This window comes from Eleutherodactylus coqui, chromosome 8 (assembly GCF_035609145.1).
Source record: "Eleutherodactylus coqui strain aEleCoq1 chromosome 8, aEleCoq1.hap1, whole genome shotgun sequence".
NCBI lineage: Eukaryota > Metazoa > Chordata > Amphibia > Anura > Eleutherodactylidae > Eleutherodactylus > Eleutherodactylus coqui.
The window spans coordinates 186,881,852-186,902,552 of record NC_089844.1 but is presented as its reverse complement, the minus strand read 5'-3'; the positions used below and the strand labels follow the sequence as shown (position 1 = coordinate 186,902,552).

General features: G+C 48.6%; 1 protein-coding gene across 3 annotated transcripts in view; it reads left to right on the top strand.

Moving 5' to 3' along the window:
* LOC136577272 (signal transducer and activator of transcription 1-alpha/beta-like) overlaps window positions 1-20,701 on the top strand; it is a 145,065-nt gene that overhangs the window by 77,311 nt on the left and 47,053 nt on the right. For all 3 annotated transcript variants that reach the window (XM_066577117.1, XM_066577119.1, XM_066577118.1), the window contains 4 exons: window positions 6,408-6,501; window positions 10,389-10,430; window positions 11,796-11,879; window positions 20,545-20,643. In XM_066577117.1, coding sequence (XP_066433214.1) covers window positions 6,408-6,501; window positions 10,389-10,430; window positions 11,796-11,879; window positions 20,545-20,643 — 319 coding nt within the window. The remainder of the gene's footprint in view (window positions 1-6,407; window positions 6,502-10,388; window positions 10,431-11,795; window positions 11,880-20,544; window positions 20,644-20,701) is intronic.

Sequence of the window (20,701 nt, the reverse complement as noted above, 5' to 3'; positions counted from 1 at the left end):
ATGCTGCCAGAGGCTGGACGACGGACAGTCCGCTTCAACAGGCGTAACAAGCAAACGATTGTGTAAACGGGCAGCCAGTCATCTATGAACGATGGCCTGCTTACTGAGAATGGAGGTGGGCAACCAGAACGATCCCCGCCCCGCTCTGCGGTGTATTCCGTAGCGCGGATGCAGAATGCACAAGATTACTCACTGGCAATCAGTCTCCTATGAGCCCATGCCAGCACCAGTGAGAGACAGCCGCCCATCCAGACAGGAGATGGAACCTCCCAGGTCTCTTCAAAGACCGGCGCACCCTTCACCTCCTCAGTTCTGTAGCAAGATCCAGGGACTAATTGGGATCGATCCCTTCTTGTTAAACTTTATTTGATAAAGTTTATCAGTTTATTTTTAACCCAAATACGGCAGCGGGGGGGGGGGGGGGGGGTGAATAATCTGTGCCGTCATGGGCTCATGGAAAACAGATTACCGGTAAGTCATCTTGTGTTTCTCTTACGCCAATGACCGCACCAGTGAGAGATATAACTAGATTAATAACTCGGGAGGGTGGATGGCCTGAAGATATATTACACTGATGACTAATTGGAGAATTGACCAATGAAGTACAAGGAAAACTCCCAAACTGACTTGTAGCCCTGAAGTATCGGCGCTCCCTATTGATGATGAAAACTGCCAACAAAGTAGACGTTCCAAATTACAGAATATGTGACGGCTTTTTAGCCCCCAGGATCCTACTTGCCCCCATTGTACTGGTTTCTCTATCGAAGCCAACTAGACTATGGGAGGCGCTTTGATGTTGTCCTTAGGAAGTATGATTCCCAAAAGGGAACTTACTATTTACACAATATTACACCAATATATTGTACTTGGGATGACTCTGAGCACAAATTCTAGCTTAAAGTACTTGATTTTAAAGTTAGGAGGATCCGTGTGGACAGTTTATCAAAAGCAGATGTCCCAAAGTATAAAAGACTCCTACAACGACTCCACATAGGGGGGCAACTTTAGGAAGAAAGCTGCTCCTATAACATTCCCATCGGAGGTAACTTGTAACTTCCATCCATCTGTCATTTTGTACTTATGCAATCATCAGAACAGTCTTATCTCAGATCTCCAATGGTATTCTTTACCATAGATACCTTACTGAAGATGTGTGCTGAGGAAGAAGAGGCTTCAGCTATTGCCATCCCACTGAAGGTCACCGGCCAGCAGCCCAACACAGAGGATTTAAGTAAACAGGTCCTAGGCAGAGCCTGAAGGCTATAGGTCAAAGGCAGATCATAGAGCCATAGGCAAAGCTCAGTAGCCACAAGCCTACAGGCATAGGGGAGGCCCAGAGACCAAATGCCCAAAGCCAAGCACAGTTGCTATTCGTGCCTATGTGCGGCACGGAGGCCCTAATTAAAACGGGTATAGGCAAAGCCATAAAAGCTACGGGTAAAGTCATAAAAGATATCGGGCTACAGAGCAAAAACCACAAAAGCCGTAAAAGTTGCAGGTAAAGTCGTAAACCATATTTAGGCCATAAGGCAAAGGCCTCGGGACGAAAACCACCAAGGCTATAGGCCAAGTCCACAACCGTCCGGAAGGCCAAGGCCACAACCGTAAGGTTATAGGTAAATCTATGAAGGCTGTTATGCTATAAGTAGAGCCTTAAAGGTGATAGGCAAAGCCATAAAGGTTATAGGCAAAGTCATAAAAGCTATAGGCCATAAGCTTAAAGGTAAAACTATAAAAGGCTGTTAGGCTACAGACAGAGCCATAAAGGCTATCTGGCTGTAGACAAAGCCCCAAGGCTTTAAACAAAAGCCATAAAGGCTAACAGGGTATAGGCAGAGCCATAAAAGGCTATAGGCAACGCCATAAAGGCTATTAGGCTATAGTCAAAGCCATAAGGTTATTGGTAAAGCTATAAAGGCTATTATGCTATAGACAAAGCCATAAAGGCTATCAGGCTACAGACAGAACCGTAAGACTATAAGTAAAGCCATGAAGGCTAACGGGCTATAGGTGGAACCATAAATGCTATAAGGCGTATTATGCTATAAGTAGAACCATCAAAGGCTATAGGCCCATCAAAACTATAAAGGTTAATATGCTATAGGCAAAGCCATAAAGGCTATGGGGCTACAGCCAGAACCATAAAAGGCCGTAGTCCCCAAGCAAAGACCATACAGATCCTCGGGCTGATTATTGGGCACACATATAGCGTCCCCATTACAATTCATGAAGGGTTAGGAAAAAAGCAGAATTCAATCCCTTCTGCAGGGTGATTCTACTCTGGACTGGCTGGAGATCCTCTCAGAAAGCGCTCGTTTCTTCCCTTACCCCAATCCTTGATAATACTAGGCCTGCCCCGAGGCAGTACACACCTGAACTCCACCTGATGAAGAAAGCACCACAACCCCCCCCCTTCCCCGGCCAGGTGCAACAACACAGGAGGTGACGTGTGTGCCCGCCTTTACAGAGATCTGGGAGGTGTGGACTCTCACTGTTTAAACTAGGGACTGGGGGGGAGGGCAAAAAGAGAAATAGTGGGGTAGCCAGTGTAACTAGCGACCCGGGTCCAAGCAAAGGGAATGGGGGTCGAGTAGGGGGTGGGGTTAGCACAGTTAGAAGTGATAGATCAGCCATTAGTACGAATAGCAACAAAACAAATGTAAAAAACAAAGAAAACGATATAAATTGTATGACCACGAATGCAAGAAGTCTGATCGGTAAAGTGGGTGAGCTTGAAGCGAGAATGACTGATGAAAATAATGATATAGTCGGAATTACGGAAACATGGCTTGATGATAAGTGCGATTGGGCGGCGAATTTGCAGGGGTACAATCTCTTCAGAAGGGACCGAAGGAACCAGAAAGGGGAGGGGTATGTCTGTACGTCAATTCGAACTTGAAGCCGAGGCTACGGGAGGATATAGGGGTAGGGGAAGAACAGGTGGAATCTCTGTGGGTAGAAATACAGGGAGGAAAAAATAACAAAATCCTGATAGGGGTCTTCTATAGACCACCAAAAGCAACAGAAGAAACTGAAAACTTACTATTAAGGCAGATAGAAGAGGTGTCAAACCGCAATGAAGTAATTATCATGGGAGACTTTAATTATCCAGATATAACATGGGAGAAGGAAACCTGCAAATCTCACAGGGGTGATAAGTTCTTGAGAGTAATTAAAGACAATTACCTGAACCAAATGGTACAGGAACCAACAAGAGGGAGGGCCATTCTGGACCTAGTACTAACTAACAAACCGGAACGTATAATGGGGGTGCAGGTTGAGGGGCACTTGGGGAACAGTGACCACAATATAATCAACTATCTTCCAGCTGTCATTCAATAAGAAGCCTTATCAAGGAGCGACAAAGAAACTAAACTTTAGTAAAACAAAATTTGATCAGCTTAGAACTAGTATCGGTAACATTAATTGGGACAACATCCTCAAAAATATCAGTACGGAGGACAAATGGGAAAAGTTCAAAAGGATCCTAATCACCTCATGTGAGCAGTTCATTCCCTTTAAAAATAAAAGAAACTCAACTAAAAGGAAACCAATGTGGCTCGACAAGACGGTAAAAGGGGCAATAAACGAAAAAAAGAAAGCAGTCAAACTACTAAAGCAACAAGGCAGCGAAGAAGCGCTAAAATCATACAGGGAAAAAAACAAAATATGCAAAGATAAGATCAAAACTGCCAAGGAGGAAGCAGAAAGACGGATCGCCAAAGAGAGCAAAAACAACCCGAAGCTATTTTTCAACTATATTAACAGCAAAAGGATTTGCAGGGAGAGCACTGGCCCTTTAAAAAATAATGCAGGAGAGATCATTGATGATGACGGAGGGAAAGCAAATCTACTAAACAGTTTCTTCTCAAGTGTATTCACAAACGAAAAGGAAATGCCACACGAGATGCAGGGGAATAAAATAAACCCCTCGCAAAATATCTCATACCTAACGCAGGAGGAGGTGCGGAAGCGACTAAAGAAGACTAGAATTGATAAATCGCCGGGCCCAGATGGATTACACCCAAGGATACTAAGGGAACTAAGTGACGAGATAGCTAAGCCGCTATATCTAATATTTCTAGACACTATCAAGACTGGTGTAGTACCATTGGATTGGGGAATTGCCAACGTGGTTCCAATTTACAAAAAAGGGAGCAAAAGTGAGCCTGGTAACTACAGGCCAGTAAGTCTCACTTCAGTAGCGGGAAAAATTTTCGAGGGGATTCTGAGAGACGCCATCGATGAGTGCCTCAAGGAGAACAAGGGAATAACTCCTCACCAGCATGGATTCATGAAGGGTCGCTAATGTCAGACAAATCTGATCAGTTTCTACGATGAAGTAAGCTCTAAGCTGGACCAGGGAGAATCTATTGATCTCGTATATCTGGACTTCTCTAAAGCGTTTGACACCGTGCCACATAATAGGCTAATATACAAAATGAGGCAGCTCGGACTGGGCGAAAACGTGTGTAAGTGGGTAAAAAATTGGCTCAATGATAGAAAGCAGAGGGTGGTAATAAATGGTTCGTACTCTGATTGGACCACAGTCGCTAGCGGGGTGCCACAGGGTTCAGTATTAGGCCCCACTCTGTTCAACATATTTATCAATGACCTGATAGAGGGGTTGCACAGCAAAATATCAATATTTGCAGATGACACAAAATTATACAATATAATTAATGCAACGGAGGACAATGTGCGGCTACAAACGGACCTGGATAAGCTGGGGGCTTGGGCAGAAAAAGGCAAGTGAAGTTCAATGTTGAAAAATGTGAGACTATGCACATGGGCAGGAGAAACGCATGTTACCAATATTCACTTAATGGGGTACCGCTGGGGAAAAGTGATATGGAAAAGGATCTGGGGGTATTAGTGGATAATAGACTAAACTGGAGTAACCAATGCCAGTCAGCTGCTGCAAAGGCAAATAAAGTCTTGGGGTGCATCAAAAGAGGTATAGGGGCGAAGGACAAGAACATTATCCTTCCATTATATAAGGCACTTGTCAGGCCTCACATGGAATACTGCGTACAATTCTGGTCACCGGTGCTCAGGAAAGATGTCACAGTGCTTGAGGGGATTCAAAGAAGGGCAACTAAACTAATACATGGAATAAAGGGACTGGAATACCCAGAGAGGCTATCCAAATTGGGATTATTCACCCTGGAAAAAAGACAGCTAAGAGGTGATCAAATAACCATGTATAAGTACATGAGGGAACAATACAAGGATCTCTCCCAAGATCTGTTTACACCCAGGACTGCGACGGTAACAAGAGGACATCCGCTACGATTAGAGGAAAGTAGGTTTCACCAACATAGAAGGGGATTCTTTACTGTAAGAGCAGTTAGACTGTGGAACTCTCTGCCGGAGGAAGTGGTGATTGCAAAATCCATAGAGGAGTTTAAAAGGGGACTTGATGTCTTTCTGGAGAAGAAGGACATTATGGGATACAAGTCTTAAGTTAATTGTCAATCCGGGTATACAGGCAGGTAGGAACTATTAGGGGTTGATCCAGGGAACAGTCTGATTGCCATTAGGGAGTCGGGAAGGAATTTTTTCCCCAGAAGGGCTAAATTGGCTTCTGCCCTTGGGGTTTTTTGCCTTCCTCTGGATCAACACAGGAGGATAGACAGGCTGGACTAGATGGACATTGTCTTCATTCAGCCTTACATACTATGTTACTGGTGCCATCATGGGCATAAGGGGAATTCTGCTCCCTGTGAAAGCATCCTTACAGCCATCTCCCTGTTTGTATAAATGCTGAGCACCTGTCAGTCTAGGAGATGCAGGTGGAGAGGGGGTCAGGCTCCGCCCTCATGACTCCACATTCACCAGTGAGCACTTGACCGTCTAGGAGATGCAGACAGAGAAGTGATCAGGCTCCACCCCATGACTCCACGTTCACTGGTGAGCACCTGTCAGTCTAGGAGATCCAGGCGGAGAGGTCGACAGTTTCGCCCCCATGACTCCACATTCACCAGTGAGCTCCTGTCAGTCTAGGAGATGTAGGCGGAGAGGTGGTCAGACTCCGCCTCCTTGACTCCATGGTCACCAGTGAGCACCTGCCAGTCCAGGAGATCCAGGCGGAGAGGTCGGCAGGCTCCGCGCCCATGACTCCACGTTCACCAGTGAGCACCTGTCAGTCTAGGGGATGTAGACGAAGAGGTGGTCAGACTCCGCCCCCATGACTCCATGGTCAACAGTCTCATGTGCATGTTGTATATCCACATGCTTTTGGCTATATAGAGTGAGCATTAATGTGTGTGCGCAGCCATGTATTTCTAGATGCAGTACAAGCCAAGTGACCGTTTGTAGCCAATGTAAATCCAGCTTGACATTACAGGCAGTAGATTTTTACCTCATTTGACTAACTTCTTGTTTTTTTATTATTGTCTTTTAAGGTTCCGTAAATTTAACACTTTAGGCACACACACAAAAGTCATGAATATGGAGGAATCCACTAATGGATGCTTGGCAGCAGAATTTAGGCATTTGGTAAGTTATTTCCCCATCCCAGAATTATAGAATTAGGCGCCTGTCCACGGGCGTTGCAGTATCCTGCGGCGGAGAGCCGCCGCCCGGGAGCAGAAGCCTGACAGATAGGCTCACCGCGGAGAATCGCGGCAATTCCCAGCATGCTGTGAATTACCAGCTCGAGCGGAGAATCGCTATGATTCTTCGTTCGTGGACAGGGGGGGCTGCAGTTTCCATAGCAACGCTATGGAAAGCGTTCACTGCGTTCCCCGCGGCCGGATTGTCGCCACGGGGAACGGAGTGAATATTCGCCCGTGGACAGGAGCCCTTACCATTCACTACAGACAACAGACAGTAATGTGCGTCCCCGTCCAAATGGGAAATCACCGAAAAGGGAAATAGAAACAGACAAAAAATCCCAGAAAGTGGCCGTATACTCACTGATATACTGATACGATAGGGCAGGTAGAAGCACCACAACCCCCAGCATGCAGGCAGCCAGACTGCTATAGGGAGGAGCCACCGCACAGGTGGAGGTACTGATTGTTGTGGTGCTCCTTGTATCAGTATAGCACTGAGTATACATGTTGTGCTCCGCAGCCCTCGTGGGTTAGTAACGCTGGGAGACATTAATAACAGTAATGCTCTCCAGTTTCTGGCACGGAGAAGTTGCAGATGTTTGCATCCATGTGGGTATTTGTAGGCCTTGTTTATACCCATATAGGCGATACTTGTGTCACCCTACGGGTTTTTTGCCGACGCCATTTATTATAGCTCTTATGAGGTGGTGATATTCCATAAATTTGGGGTACGTCCAAAAAATCGTTTTGTTTTGGTTCATTAACCCCTTAGTGACGAAGCCTGTTTGCGCCTTAGTGACGGAGCCAAATTTTGGAAATCTGACATGTGTCACTTAACATATCATAACTCCGTGAAGGCTTTACATATCCAAGTGATTCTGACGTTGTTTTTTCGCCACATGTTGTACTTCATTTAGGTGGTAAAAATAGACCCATAGAATTTGTGTATATTTATTAAAAACCCCAAAAATGGGAAATTTGAAAAAATTGTCATTTTTTCACGTTTTCAACTATAATATCTCAAATATGTGCAAACATACTGTACAAATTTTTGCTCAGATATATACTTCCATCTGTTCACTTTATTCTGGACACACGTTTGCAAAACTTTAGGTTTTTTTTAACCATTTAGGAGACGTACAAATTTAACATTACTTATCAACATTTTGAGGAACGCTTTATTTTCCGGCACCAAGCCAAGATTGTAAAGGCTCATAGGTGTCAGAATTATAGATAACCCCACAAATGACCCCATTTTAAAAACTACACCCCTTAGTGTATTCACTGAGGAGGGTCAGGAGTATTTTGACCCCACAGTTTCTTTTCAGGAATTAATGCAATTTAGAGTAAAAAAAATAAAATTTCATATTTTTACAAATACGTAATTTTTAACACAGAATATTTTTCTATAGTGCACATGAAAACGAGGATTTACACCTCAAAATGCATACCCCCGTTTGTCCTGTGTTCATAAACATACCCATTGTGGCCCTAATCTTCTGTCCGTATGCACAACGGTGCCAAAACCGAAAGAAGCAGCCGATGGCTTTCAGATCAGACATTTTGCTTGAAGGCGTTTCAGGCCCCATTGGTCACTTGTAGAGCCCTCGAGCGGCCAAAACGACAGAGGACCCCCACAAATGACCACATTTTGGATACTAGACCTCTTAGCGCATTAATCTAGGGGTGTACTGCATATTTTGACCCAACAGTTTTTGAATGAAGCAAAGCAAAGTAGACGGAAAAAAGTACGATTTTTTTTTTTTTTAAATCAATTATGTGATTTTAAAACATTTTTTTTTTGGACAGCAGACATATAAATGGAGGCTTTCACCCAAAAATGGATACCCCCGTTTGTCCCGTGTTCAGAAACATACCCATTGTGGCCCTAATCTTCTGTCTGGATGCACAACGGGGCCCAAACTGAACAGAGCGTCAAACTTTAACTGTCTTTTGACTTTTACGTGACCGCCATTATCCATTGGATAATGGCGATCATGTGACCAAAGACCGCTCACCGCGGCCCCCCGTGACATCTCTAAGCTCTTGGCTACCTTTAGTAGCCAGGAGCAAGAAGATTTTAAATTTTCTCTTGCCCTCCCCAGCTTCTGCGCTTGCGTCCGCCATTTTGGCGACGGGCGCATGCGCCAAAACTGGGGGAAGGTCCGCGGATAAGAATCCCGTCAGGGGACATCGCTGGTGGCTTTATTTAAGTAATTTCACCTCCCCTCACGGATCCAATCCGTGATGGGAGGTGAAAATTGAGCTTTTTTTTTCTTTTACGTGATCGCCGTTATCCATTGGATAACGGTGATCACGTGACTGGGAAACGCGTACCGTGGCCGCCCATGAAATCTCCAGGCTCTTGGCTACATTTAGTATCCAGGTGCGGGGAGATTTTAAATTACCGTGCCAATCTGCGGCTTTTGCGCCTGCGTCCGCCATTTTGGCGACAGACGCGTGCGCAAAAGCCGGGCAAGGTCCGCAGATAAATCTGGGGGCTTAAGGTACCTAATTTCATCTCCCCTCATGGATATGATCCATGAGGGGAGATGAAACAAAGTTTTTATCTTTTTTTTTTTTTTACACTTTTTAAACTTTCTTTTTACTTTTACATGATCGCTGCTATCCATTGGATAGCAGCGATCATGTGACCGGGAACCGCATACAGCGGCTCCCGGTGACAGCTCCCTGCTCTTGGCTACTCATTCTAGCCAGGAGCAGGGAGTCTTTAAATTTACCAGGCCTCCCGGCTCTCTGCGCATGCTCGTGACGTAATTCGTCTGGCGCGCATGCGCAGACGCCGACGGCAGTGCCGGGGAGAAGACCGAAGGATCCGGGCGCTGCGGAGGACCAGGGGTGAGTACTCTCAGCTCCCCTTACGGATCGGATCCGTAAGGGGAGCTGAAACTTTAATTGTTTTTAACTCTGCATTGACTTTAACGCGATCGCCGGTATCCGGTGGATACTGGCGATCGCGTTACCGGGGGTGGGGTCCCGCGGCCCGCTGTTGGCTACCTCCGGTAACCGGCAGCATGGAGCTATCGCGTCCTGAGCCTGCAGGGCTGTCATTCCTAGAGGATGCATAAAACTACGTCCTCTAGGAATAAAGCCCAGCAGGCCAGGACGTAGAATCCCGATGGGGCCGTCGTTAAGGGATTAATAAAAACTTTGATGTAATTCTTGGTGTCATTTCTGGTGGTGAAGAACAGTGTTTCTTCTTGTTATTCATCTTGTTTTTAGTGTGAGCCCACATGTTATAGGGTGATGGTGGCCATTGCTAGATGTTATGTACTCCTGGCCAGCAAATATTAACAAATGCATTCTTCACTAGAAATGAACCAATGAGCCGCCGGTAGAACTGGGTCACCGCAGCGCTGGAGGGGGGTGTTGGCTACAGAACGTGGGTTAGTGGGCACTAATGAGAAACAGTGGGCGCAGGAGAGGAGGTGTCCTTCGGCTCTGATCTTCTCTCTAATCTGTGAGACATAAGATCAGAGTCGGTAAGTGAAACCTCTCTCGGGATCTGATCTCACAAGCGCTGTGATTGGTCACTCTACAAAGGCTGAGCAGTCACTGAGATCTTCAGTATAGGCCCACTGATTGGTGCCCTGCCAGGTAATTGGGGCGATCAGATGTTGATAAGTGGTTAAAGGTACCTTTTTTCCTAATTTCGTAAAAGAGAAAAAAACAAAACATATCTTTGAATAGAATACAAAAACTAGAATCCGTGTGAACGTGGCTGTACTGTGACTGTGAATCTGGGAAAATGCAGAATGACTTCATACATGTCATACCCTTTCATTTAACTGCTTTGTATGCTTATAGCAATTGAAGGAGCAGAAGAATGCAGGATGCCGAACTAACGAGGTAATTAATTCTATGGGGATTTCCTAGGTTTAATCTATTTGGGAGCACCCAGAATAAATGTATGAGGGCGATTATGGGTGGTATATGGAGCGGACACGGAAGCCATACCATCCTAAATCTGGCTGTTTCTTACAGCTGACACCCAACAGCAACTGTAGTGCTAGAGACTAGGAGCAGTCAATACAATTAACTGTTTGGATGCTGCTTCTAAGCAGCCACATGAAAGGTATCTTGTGGATTTTGGTGAGGAGTTCACTGTGGCTTGTGGTGGGTGCATCGTGCGGGCTAATTCTCGCCTATCTGAAAGGTCCCTAATAGACTATGGTTAAACATACAATATAATGCAATACTGAAGTATTGCAGTGTATTGCAAACATCATCAAACTACCAAAAGTTCAGGATTAGAGATGAGCGAGCGTACTCGCTAAGGCAAACTACTCGAGCAAGTAGTGCCTTATGCGAGTACCTGCCCGCTCGTCTCTAAAGATTCGGGTGACGGCGGGGGAGAGCGCTGAGTTGCGGGAGTAAGCAGGGAGGAGGCGGGGGGGGGGGGGGGGAGGGAGTGAGAGAGAGATTTTTCCCCCTGTTCCTCTCTGCCGCCCCCCCGCCAGCACCTGAATCTTTAGAAACTAGCGGGCAGGTACTCGCATAAGGCACTACTCGCTCGAGTAGTTTGCCTTAGCGAGTATGCTCGCTCATCTCTATTCAGGATCCTTATGGGATTAAAAAAAACTTAAAAATAAGTTGAATAAAATTGTTTTAAATATTAAAAAATATCAAAACTTGTTTTTTTTTTTTTTTTACAAACTCTTTCCTATTTTTCATGTAAAAAAAACCCCACAATTGGTATTGCTGTGTGCACCAAATTCAGACTTAATTAATTATTAAACCTACAATGTGTTTTTTGGACACCCATTCTCCTAAAAAAAATGGAATAAAATGTGATCAACAAGTGTAATGTACCCTGGAGCGGTATCAATAAAAACTTAGCATGAGAATAAAGTTCTGCTATAATGAAGCCCACTGTTGGTTTCTGGTGAAATCCTCCGCTAGTCTGATAGATCACACACTGACCTTCCCATTGGAAAATTTAGAGTTGAATCCGAGATGGCGGCATTCAAAGTGCCACAGGACCGCCTTCATAGGCATTTATTCAGGGCAGCCCTAGGGGCCATGGAACCCGAGCGGCACCCTGCGATCCCTTCGCGGTGGGCCCTTCTGGACCCCAAAGAATGATCAGGGCATGTAAATGCTATTGTCAGTACTGACAATGGCATTTAGAGGGTTAACAGCCGCGATCAGCATTTGCTCATTTCTGCTTAATGTGTAGAAAATGATAAATTGTTGTTTTTCATTCTTTTTTAGGGGCCCCTCATAGTTACTGAAGAGCTTCATTCTTTGAGCTTCGAGACGCAGCTGTGTCAGCCCGGTTTAGTCATCGACTTGGAGGTATGGTATCTGTGAAATAACCGCGAGGAGGCGATACTGAGGGCTCATTCACTCAGGCGCGAGCGTATCTCTGTCCGTAGATACACGGTGTATTCACAGACCGACACGCGTATTGCGGCCCTTCTGCGGATGCTCTCCATGCAGAAATATGCACTTATTCACAGGCGCAGTAATAATCTGCAGAGTCGGCCATTGTTTATGGCAGTGAATACACATTTCATGCGTACCAACTGTAGATTTCCGCTTCTGCATTTGGTGCACCACAATATGACGGGCCGCTTATTTTTTCACGCAACCAAAAATCACACGAAAAATACGAATGAAGCGGTTGAAATCAATGTGTTCTGTTCACTGGGTATTAAGCGCATTAAAAAACGTGCGTGATTCGCAGCATATTTATGCCTGTGTAGAAGAGCCCTGACTGTGAACATGACTGAGGAGGCGCTAGAGCTGGGAGGGAATAACTTGTAGCCTCTTTCACAGGAAGTGTAGATTATCTGCATGTTTTACGGACCATCATATGGAGCTAATGTAGTTCTATCTGTTCACACGGCTGTACTCCACAGCGGCTTCTACAAATGCAGCATTATTTTTTTCACGTTTTTGCTTTCTTTTTGCTATTTTATATTGGGCAAATACGGATCACTATTTGTCCAGTAGAAAATAAAATCTACCCAGGTAAATACTGATGAGCGGACGCCTTACTAGCAGAGCCAGATCAGTCCCATCAAAGTACTCGATTACTAGATCCGGGTCCTTCTCGGGCTTAAAGAGTCACTGGAATAAGTCTAGTATGTACCCTTGGGTATCCGTGTACTGTCTCCTCTCGTGGGGTATCGCCCCCTTAGATGGGTGCTTCCTATTTGGCAGATTATCCAGGTCTGTATTCAGCTTTCGAGACCCCGCTCTCCCAGTCTTGCTTAATACAGTTATTATACGTGTGGCCCAGACTGACTTCATCAGCTTTACATAGTTTTGCAGTCCCCTATTTATACCCCCTCTAGTATATTAAACTGCTTCATAGAGTATTGGCCTCTTTTATGCGGGTAAATCAGAGAGCCCAATTGCAACTTTAAATACTGTAAAGAACGTGGCGGTCCCGGATCTTCAGCTTTACTGCTGGGCCACTCTGCTTTCCCATAGTCCCTGGAGTCCAACTGAGGGGACAATGCAGAACAATGGCGCTACTTGTACAACCGTACTCTACATCTAATGTATAGCTGTGCCACTGGTTGCCTCGGAGGCCTCTCTAACCACCCCATGTTGATGCCGCTTAAGCTAACAAATCCCTCTGTTATTAATCGGGTTTGGCCCATATGCTCCCCTCTGGGATACCCCCTCCCTTCTGAAATTAGTGCTGCTTCTTGTGCTAATTATTGGAAAAGGCTGGATGTGGTGTTCGTGGCAGATGCCAGGTTATTACAGGTGGTCTTCCTGATGAGACCCCTCATGACTCCAGTTTTATGACACTCCGATATGGAAATTTAATTTCTCGTCTGTTATCATTGGGGGACACAGCAAAGACCTTGGGTATAGCTTCTGCCACAAGGAGGCGACACTAAGCATAAAAAAGTGTTAACTCCTCCCACTAGCTCAGTTTTTTGCTTAGTGTCTAGGAGGCAGGACTGTCTCTCCTGCTGAGACTATTTTTTTCTTACTTTTGCATTTTTTTCATTTTTTTCCTGGAAGGCCAGGGCATAACGGGAAGGCAGGACTCTCCCCGTTAACCCACAGAGGGCGGCGAACAGAGGTGATATGTAGCCCTCTGTTGTCTGCCGGGCCCCCTCTGAAGAAAAGGAGGCACACTCGGCCACCAAACTGAGTATGACCCGCCAGCCATAGAGCCCCCTTATTTATGGTCCGGCATCCACTGCCTCATCAAAGGCAAGCGATGATGGAGAGAAGCTCTGCTGTAGCCCAGGAGCCACCCCACCTCAGGAAGGAGGTAAGTATGTGGGTTTATTTTGTTAGTCCGCTGCCGTGCGGACCGTAATGTCTGTGTTTTTTTTTTTTGCATTAAGCGTATGCGGGGACTTGGCCCGTGTCGGCGCGTTTGTGCGCGTGCTTGCCGTCAGCGGCCTCCTGGCCGTTGGCGGCTTGTTGTGTTGCCGGAGTGTTATGTGGCCGCGCTGATCAGGCGGCTTGTTGCTCGAAATATGCACATTATCCTGTCGCTGCGCACCGGCGGCGAGCTTGCAGGTGGCCCTGTTCGCGGCTGGAGATGCACTCCGCCCGCGATCCTCCCCCACAACATGGTGGCGCCAGGTGAGCCTCCGCGAAGCGGCTCGGCCTGGACGGCCGTACCTTCTCAGCAATGGCGCCGCTGTCAGCTCAGCCTCGAGCGCCCCCCTCGCACACTCGGCACCCCTACTCCGGCGAGCGGTCACATGGCGCCGCACGCCGTTCTCAGCTCGGCGCCGCTGTCAGCTCGGCCCCGCGCGCCCCTCTCAACATGGCGCTCGGCGGACCTTTCAGAAGTGCCGCCGAGCGGTCACATGGCCCCGCGCCTCTCAGCGGGGCGCCGCTGTCAGCTCGGCGCTGCTACACCCCCCACATGAAGGGGCTCCACGTGTTGGCGCGCGGACCTTTCGAAAGTACTGCAGAGCGGTCCCATGGCGCCGTGCGCCGCTCCCCGCATGGGCCCTTTAACATGGCGCCGCGCGCACACGCCCCTTAGTTAACATGGAATCAGCATGGCGCCGCGCCCCCCTAATCAGCATGGCGCCGCGCGCCCTCAATCAGCATGGCGCCGCGCACCCTCAATCAGCATGGCGCCGCGCACCCTCAATCAGCATGGCGCCGCGCGCCCTCAATCAGCATGGCGCCGCGCGCCCTCAATCAACATGGCGCCGCGCGCTCAATCAACATGGCGCTGCGCACCCCTCCCCCACCACCACGGCTAGGGGCCCCACGTGTCGGCTCATGGACCCTCAAGGTGCCGCCGTGCAGTCACGTGGCCCCACTCGTCTCCTGAGCTGGGTCCCGCCCCTGCTTAGCCCCTTCTCTCAGACTCCCCTGCCACGGCAAGGGACCCTATGGGTTGGTGTTTGGTCTTTTAAAATTGCCGCAGAGCTGTCACGTGGCTCCCTCTACTCGCGTCCCGCGCAGCCACTTCCTACTACTCGCGTTGGCGCGTCCAGGAGGATGCCCCCCCCTTCCGCAACATGGCGTCACGCGCCTACGGCTCTACAGCGGTCTCAGGCGCACGTATCCTGTGTGCACCGCCGCAGGTCAGGTTCTGATTGCCGCTGATCAGATGGTGTAGCTCACGACCGTCCAGTTAACTTGACTGCCATAGACTGGTGTATATGGCGAATGTGCAGCCCACCAGCTCACGGTTAGGCTACCGTCCGTACGCAATCCACGCGTGAAGTTGGGGTTGCTGGGAACCCCTTCAGACTACGTGCAGTTTATCAGGGCTCTCCGCTGCCGGTAGCTCCCCTATGGCCCTTCCTGCAGTCCCCTACTATGACACCTAGATGGGGCCGACCAGAGCCACGTGCTAGGTGCGCTCTCGCTACTGTACGGAATGTACGGACAACAGTGCTGAACTATTGGCAGCATTCTCCGGACCTGCTCAGACGTCTGGTACCTTCCACGGTACTACACAAAGACCGTCTGGAACCATATCTGCTCCGGACCGGGTTGAGCCTTTCCTGTCCGTAGCTCCCCCATTGCCCCACCTGCAGTTCCCTGCAGCCAGCGTTCCACAGCATCCGTGCCCAGGAGGACACACGGACGGGGCTAGCCAGAGCCACATGCCAAGTGCGCTCTCGCTGCAGTACGAGATACATCCAGCAAGGGATATCTCGCCTTACTGTATACAGCGTCCAAACTGATGGTCAGCATTACCCGGGCGCGCGGACGGGGAGTCCGGGGAATCATGAATCCTATCATCTGCTCCAGGCCGGGTTGAGCCTTGCCCGTCGGTAGCTCCCCTATTGCAGTACCGTACTGTCTGAGTCCAGGAGGACAAGCGGCCAGAGCTACATGCCAAGTGCGCTCTCGCTACAGCACTATATATACTGACAACAATGTGCGAACTCTGGTCAGCATTACTCTGGGCTTGCTGACACCTGTGGTACTGTCCCTTCTGGATAGGGTACTGCGCAGGGAGACTCTAAAATCGTCACTGCACAGGTCTGCTCCACATTGGGTTGGGCCTTGCCGTCGGCAGCTCCCCTGCTGGCCCCCGCAGTCACATGTACCGCAGTGCCCACGTCCAGGAGATGCGCGCGGGGCGGCCACAGCCGCATAGCGAATGGCTCCCACTGAAGTGCCAGATTAAGTGGAGAGACTTTCATTTTACAGAGTCTGCGATCTCTTGTCACACAGGGAGTCTCTGGACTCATTCTTTCACAGGTCTGCCACAAATTGGGCTGACTCTTTCTCTACAGGCAATCACACCACAGTGTCCCTGTCCTGGAGGACACGCGGACAGCGGCAGGCAAGGCGCACATGCTGTGTGCGCTCTCGTTACGGAACGAGACTACACCTAGCTGGAGAATACCTTGTCTTACGTACAACGGGGTTCAGGCCGCTTGTTGGCAGGACACCAGGCTGCTGAGCCCGGTAGTGCCTTCCATGCCCAAAGCAGTGCATACACTGGTCTGAGCCGGAGTCAGTTTTTTCCCCTCAGTGGTTCCCTACATACTGGTTGGAGTCCGGGACAGAGCCATTTATCAAGTGTGCTCTCTGCTGCAGTACTGGCTTACAGCCAGCAGAGAATATCTCAGTCTATGCACAGTGTTACTCACACTGATTGTCAGCGGTACGCCGATGGCAGTGACAGGCCTGACTGGAGTTGCGCCTGGCGTAACGGCTAGCTGCCCCTCCGCATTCCCTGCAGGCAAACAGACCGCAATGTCCGATGCTGGGATGCCACGCGGACAGGGCCCAGCTAGAACCATATATGGTATGTGATCTCGCTATAGTACGAGAGTTACACTCCCAAAGATAGTTATCCCAGGAACTACATCTCGTATGGCCTTGGGCTGTACTTCGGTCTTGCTGAGTCCTGTGGTACTTTTCTGAGGGAAGGAGAATACTCATAGGAACTCTGCGCAGAGCTTGCGCGCTGGACCTTTGCCTAATGGCTACTCTCCTGGGATGAACACCTGCAGCTTCCTACAAGCATGGGGCACCCCTCCAGTCGACGTTTTGGCATGCCGATCCACTGTGAGTCCGCATTCCTTCAGGCGGTCACTGAACTACAGGGCATGTTGTGCTTGACATGACCGCTGGATTACTTGTCCTACAGCCGAGGCAGAGCTCCTGATGACCCTAAGGGGTGCAGAACTGTATAGGGAGGTTAACACGCCTAATGGAGTGGAGTCAGGCAGATCCAGCAGCTCTCTGCGATACTCAGGCGTCACCTTCCCTGCGTTATTACTTGCAGCAGAGCGTAAGACAGTCCATACTTGTACTGTCGGCAACTTTTAGAGTTCGGCCCTCCCCTACTGCTGGGGTTTTGCTCAAGGGGATCAGTGAGAATCCCTTTCTAGTGAACCCTTGCTGCCTTGCGTGCCCAACTTTTGCAGGGCCTAGTAGATTCTCGCGGTAACATTGAATCCCAGTACGAGGCTAGCGATAGTTGATTACCCAGTAAGTCTCCATTCCAGGGGACGGATGTCCTCAGAAGCACGTGGGGCCATGCAAGTGAACGCTCTAATCCGACAGCCGACGTCATGGATGGAGGTCGTTGGGTTACACAGCAGATCGTCCAGCCTTGGTCAACACGGAATTCCAGAATGGAACAGGGCGGATCTCAACAAGTAGTATCTTCAGTGCGTCCTCCCTCACGGAGGGACTGTGAAGGTGAGGTTGACTACCTGGCAGTATAGAGAAGCTCTCTTACAATTAAGCCGACTGGCGGAAGGCCGACAACTCTCTGAAGTCTCGGCGCTTGGGGCCCAACAACTCTGCTTTGGATGCCTACCTTGTACCGTCGGTACAGGAGACGATCGTTATCTACCTGCGGTGAGTCTGCCGTTGCTATCGGGACCACTTCAGTGGAGTATCGGTGGGCACCTTTGTCAGTAGTTCTGAGGAATGCTCCAGGGTAAGTTGGCTTGGTCTGACTACGCAAGAGTACTTCGCGTAGATGGCATGCTTCAGTCACGTTAGTGCATGGCTGCTAATCCTGGCAACTCCAACTGGATTCCTGTGTCTCCGGGGGGATTCCTTGCAACGGATCGACTCGCGGCATACAGGGTCACAGTCACAGCAAGGTTATATTCTCAGGCCGTATTACGGCTTGGGTACTCTGACAGCGAGTGCCTCGTCAGGATTTCTTCCCCCAGAGGGTGGATTGGGCCTTTTACTTAGGCCGCTTTAAGCTCTGTCTGAGCATGTTGGATGCTTAGTAATCCATTAACGCGGGTCGCAGTTGAAGGACAGATTGCTTCCTTACACATGCGGCTTCTTATATTTTCCCGCCCCCTTGGGTACTGCTCTAGAACGTCCCAAGGTCTTTGCTGTCCCCCCCAATGATAACAGACGAGAAAACCAGTTATTGGTGGACAAGAACTAGTTCATTGTTCATTGGGGGACACAGCACCCACCCAGTCTGGTATTAGGACTGTAACGTATACTCCTCTTGTTTGGAGGATCCTTGGTGCCGTCGCACACGGTGCTGGAATGAGTTACAGTTCGTGAGTATGATTATTATCTATTATTGTTGTATCCTACTGGCTGCTCCTACTGCTTGCATACAAACTGAGCTAGCATGCTGCTTGCAGGAGGGGTATAGCTAGTGGGAGGAGTTAACACTTTTTTATGCTTAGTGTCGCCTCCTAGTGGCAGAAGCTATACCCAAGGTCTTTGCTGTGTCCCCCAATGAACAAGACGAGAAAGAGATTTTACGGTAAGTTCTTACAAAATCTAGTTATCAATGGAAACTGAAACTCAAAAAGTTTTGTTGCACGACAGAGGTGATCAGTGTGGCCCCCTCTATTACCGGACACACATGGAGCCTGTAGTCAAGTCCTGCCGTGCACGTTGTAGCGGATCACGACTGACGGATGCAATGGCTTCTGGGATGTGTCTTCGCATATCATGGTGGGTGGTATGGCATAGAGACTCTCATCACAAGGGGTAAGGTCCGGGGAACATGCAGGCCAAGGCAGAGGGTCACTATCGTAACAACCGGCACAGCCAATCCATCTGTTTAATAGTCGCTGCTGACTTCTTTGTGATCATGGAGGGTGGGGGGCCGTCGTGTTGGGTTTTCCTGTTCCAGCTGCAGCAGAAGTCACGTCTACAGGATGATCCCCGGGATTGTGTCCTCTTTGAAAAAAAAAAGGTGTCGGACACTGCGGTTTATAGCGCAAACCACATCCCCTTGTAGGAGTTGCCATACGCTCCACGTAGCCCGGTGACCCCTCCCCCACATCCTGACATTACGTTTAGTGATGAAGCCGCCTTACACATTTTGGGCAACAAACACTAAAGACTCCATGAAACCATCGGGCCGGTAACAACTACAATCATTAGGGATAACCCCACAAATGTTTGCGTAAAATCTTCCAGAATTACAATTCTCTGCTCGCTCTGATGGTGGATTTCTGAGGACTTTGTGAGATGTGCACGGACGCTTTGCTGTTTCCACACTTACTGGTGGATGAACGGATAATTTTCGCTTACTGATTCCTTAAAAAATGAGTACCGCTCATGAATTGTGCGCCCGCTGGGCTGAGCTTCACCACACTTTGTTTGAAGATTATGCTGCACTAATAACAGACCGGTAAACGTTAAAATCAAGGACGCACAATGCCCTCCTGTCTCCGTTGGCAGCCATTTTCTCTCGTATTTTGCCGTAGTTGTCGCCAAGGGGAATATAACTCTTTGAGCCTCATTGAGCAAAACTGTCTAGCGGTAAGTCGTCCTTGTTGCCCAGAGCAGCCAATCACCGCACCGCCTTCATTTCACCTCAGCCGCCTGAGAAATGAAACCTGTGCTGGTCTTATGGTAGACGGTTTCTTGTGCTGAAAAAGCCCCCTTCGGCTTATACTTGAGTCAGGGAAGGGTTAAAAAAGACATACTCGGCTCCCAGCCGGCGTCTTTGTCCCCGGTGGCGGTGCGTAAAGCTGCCTCAATTTCTGTGTTCCCGGTGACGGGGCGGCAAGCTGCTTAAATTCTCCCCACTGTCATTCCCCACTGTCCTCTCTGCTGGGCTCTGTCATTCCCCGCTGTCAGGCTGTGATTGGCTGTGAATGATCAAGTGTCAGCTGTGATTGGCCGGGGCTTGATTCAATCACAGCGCTTGCTTACACAGCGCTGACCGCGGGGGATTTGAAAGCCAAGCAGATGACAGCGGGGAGAATTCTAAAGCAGCTTACGTGTGGCAGTATATACCGGAGTATAGCTCGGCTTATACTCGAATCAATTCGTTTTACCAGTTTTTTGTGGTGAAACTCATTGACTCGGCTTATGATCGGGTCGGCTAATACTCCAGTATATACAGGAGTTATGTCATTAAGTGGTTAAAAAGGCAACCGGAGTTCTCAGTGAAATACTGTTTCTTGAGACATAAATTCAAGGTCTGCAATAAGTGACATTTTCGGGAAGGGTTTCCCCAATGTTAGTGTGACTTTTGGTGGGTTAACAAATCAATAGACCGCAGATCAGTTAGTTACAACATGTTTTTGTTTCGTGTTCCCACCAGACAGCTTCCCTTCCCATCGTGGTCATCTCCAACGTCAGTCAGCTTCCCAGTGGATGGGCTTCTATCTTATGGTATAATATGCTCACTTCGGAAACCAAGGTAAATCTATGACTCGCCTAAAATTCAAGTCTTTTCTCCAAATTTTCTGGATTCTTGA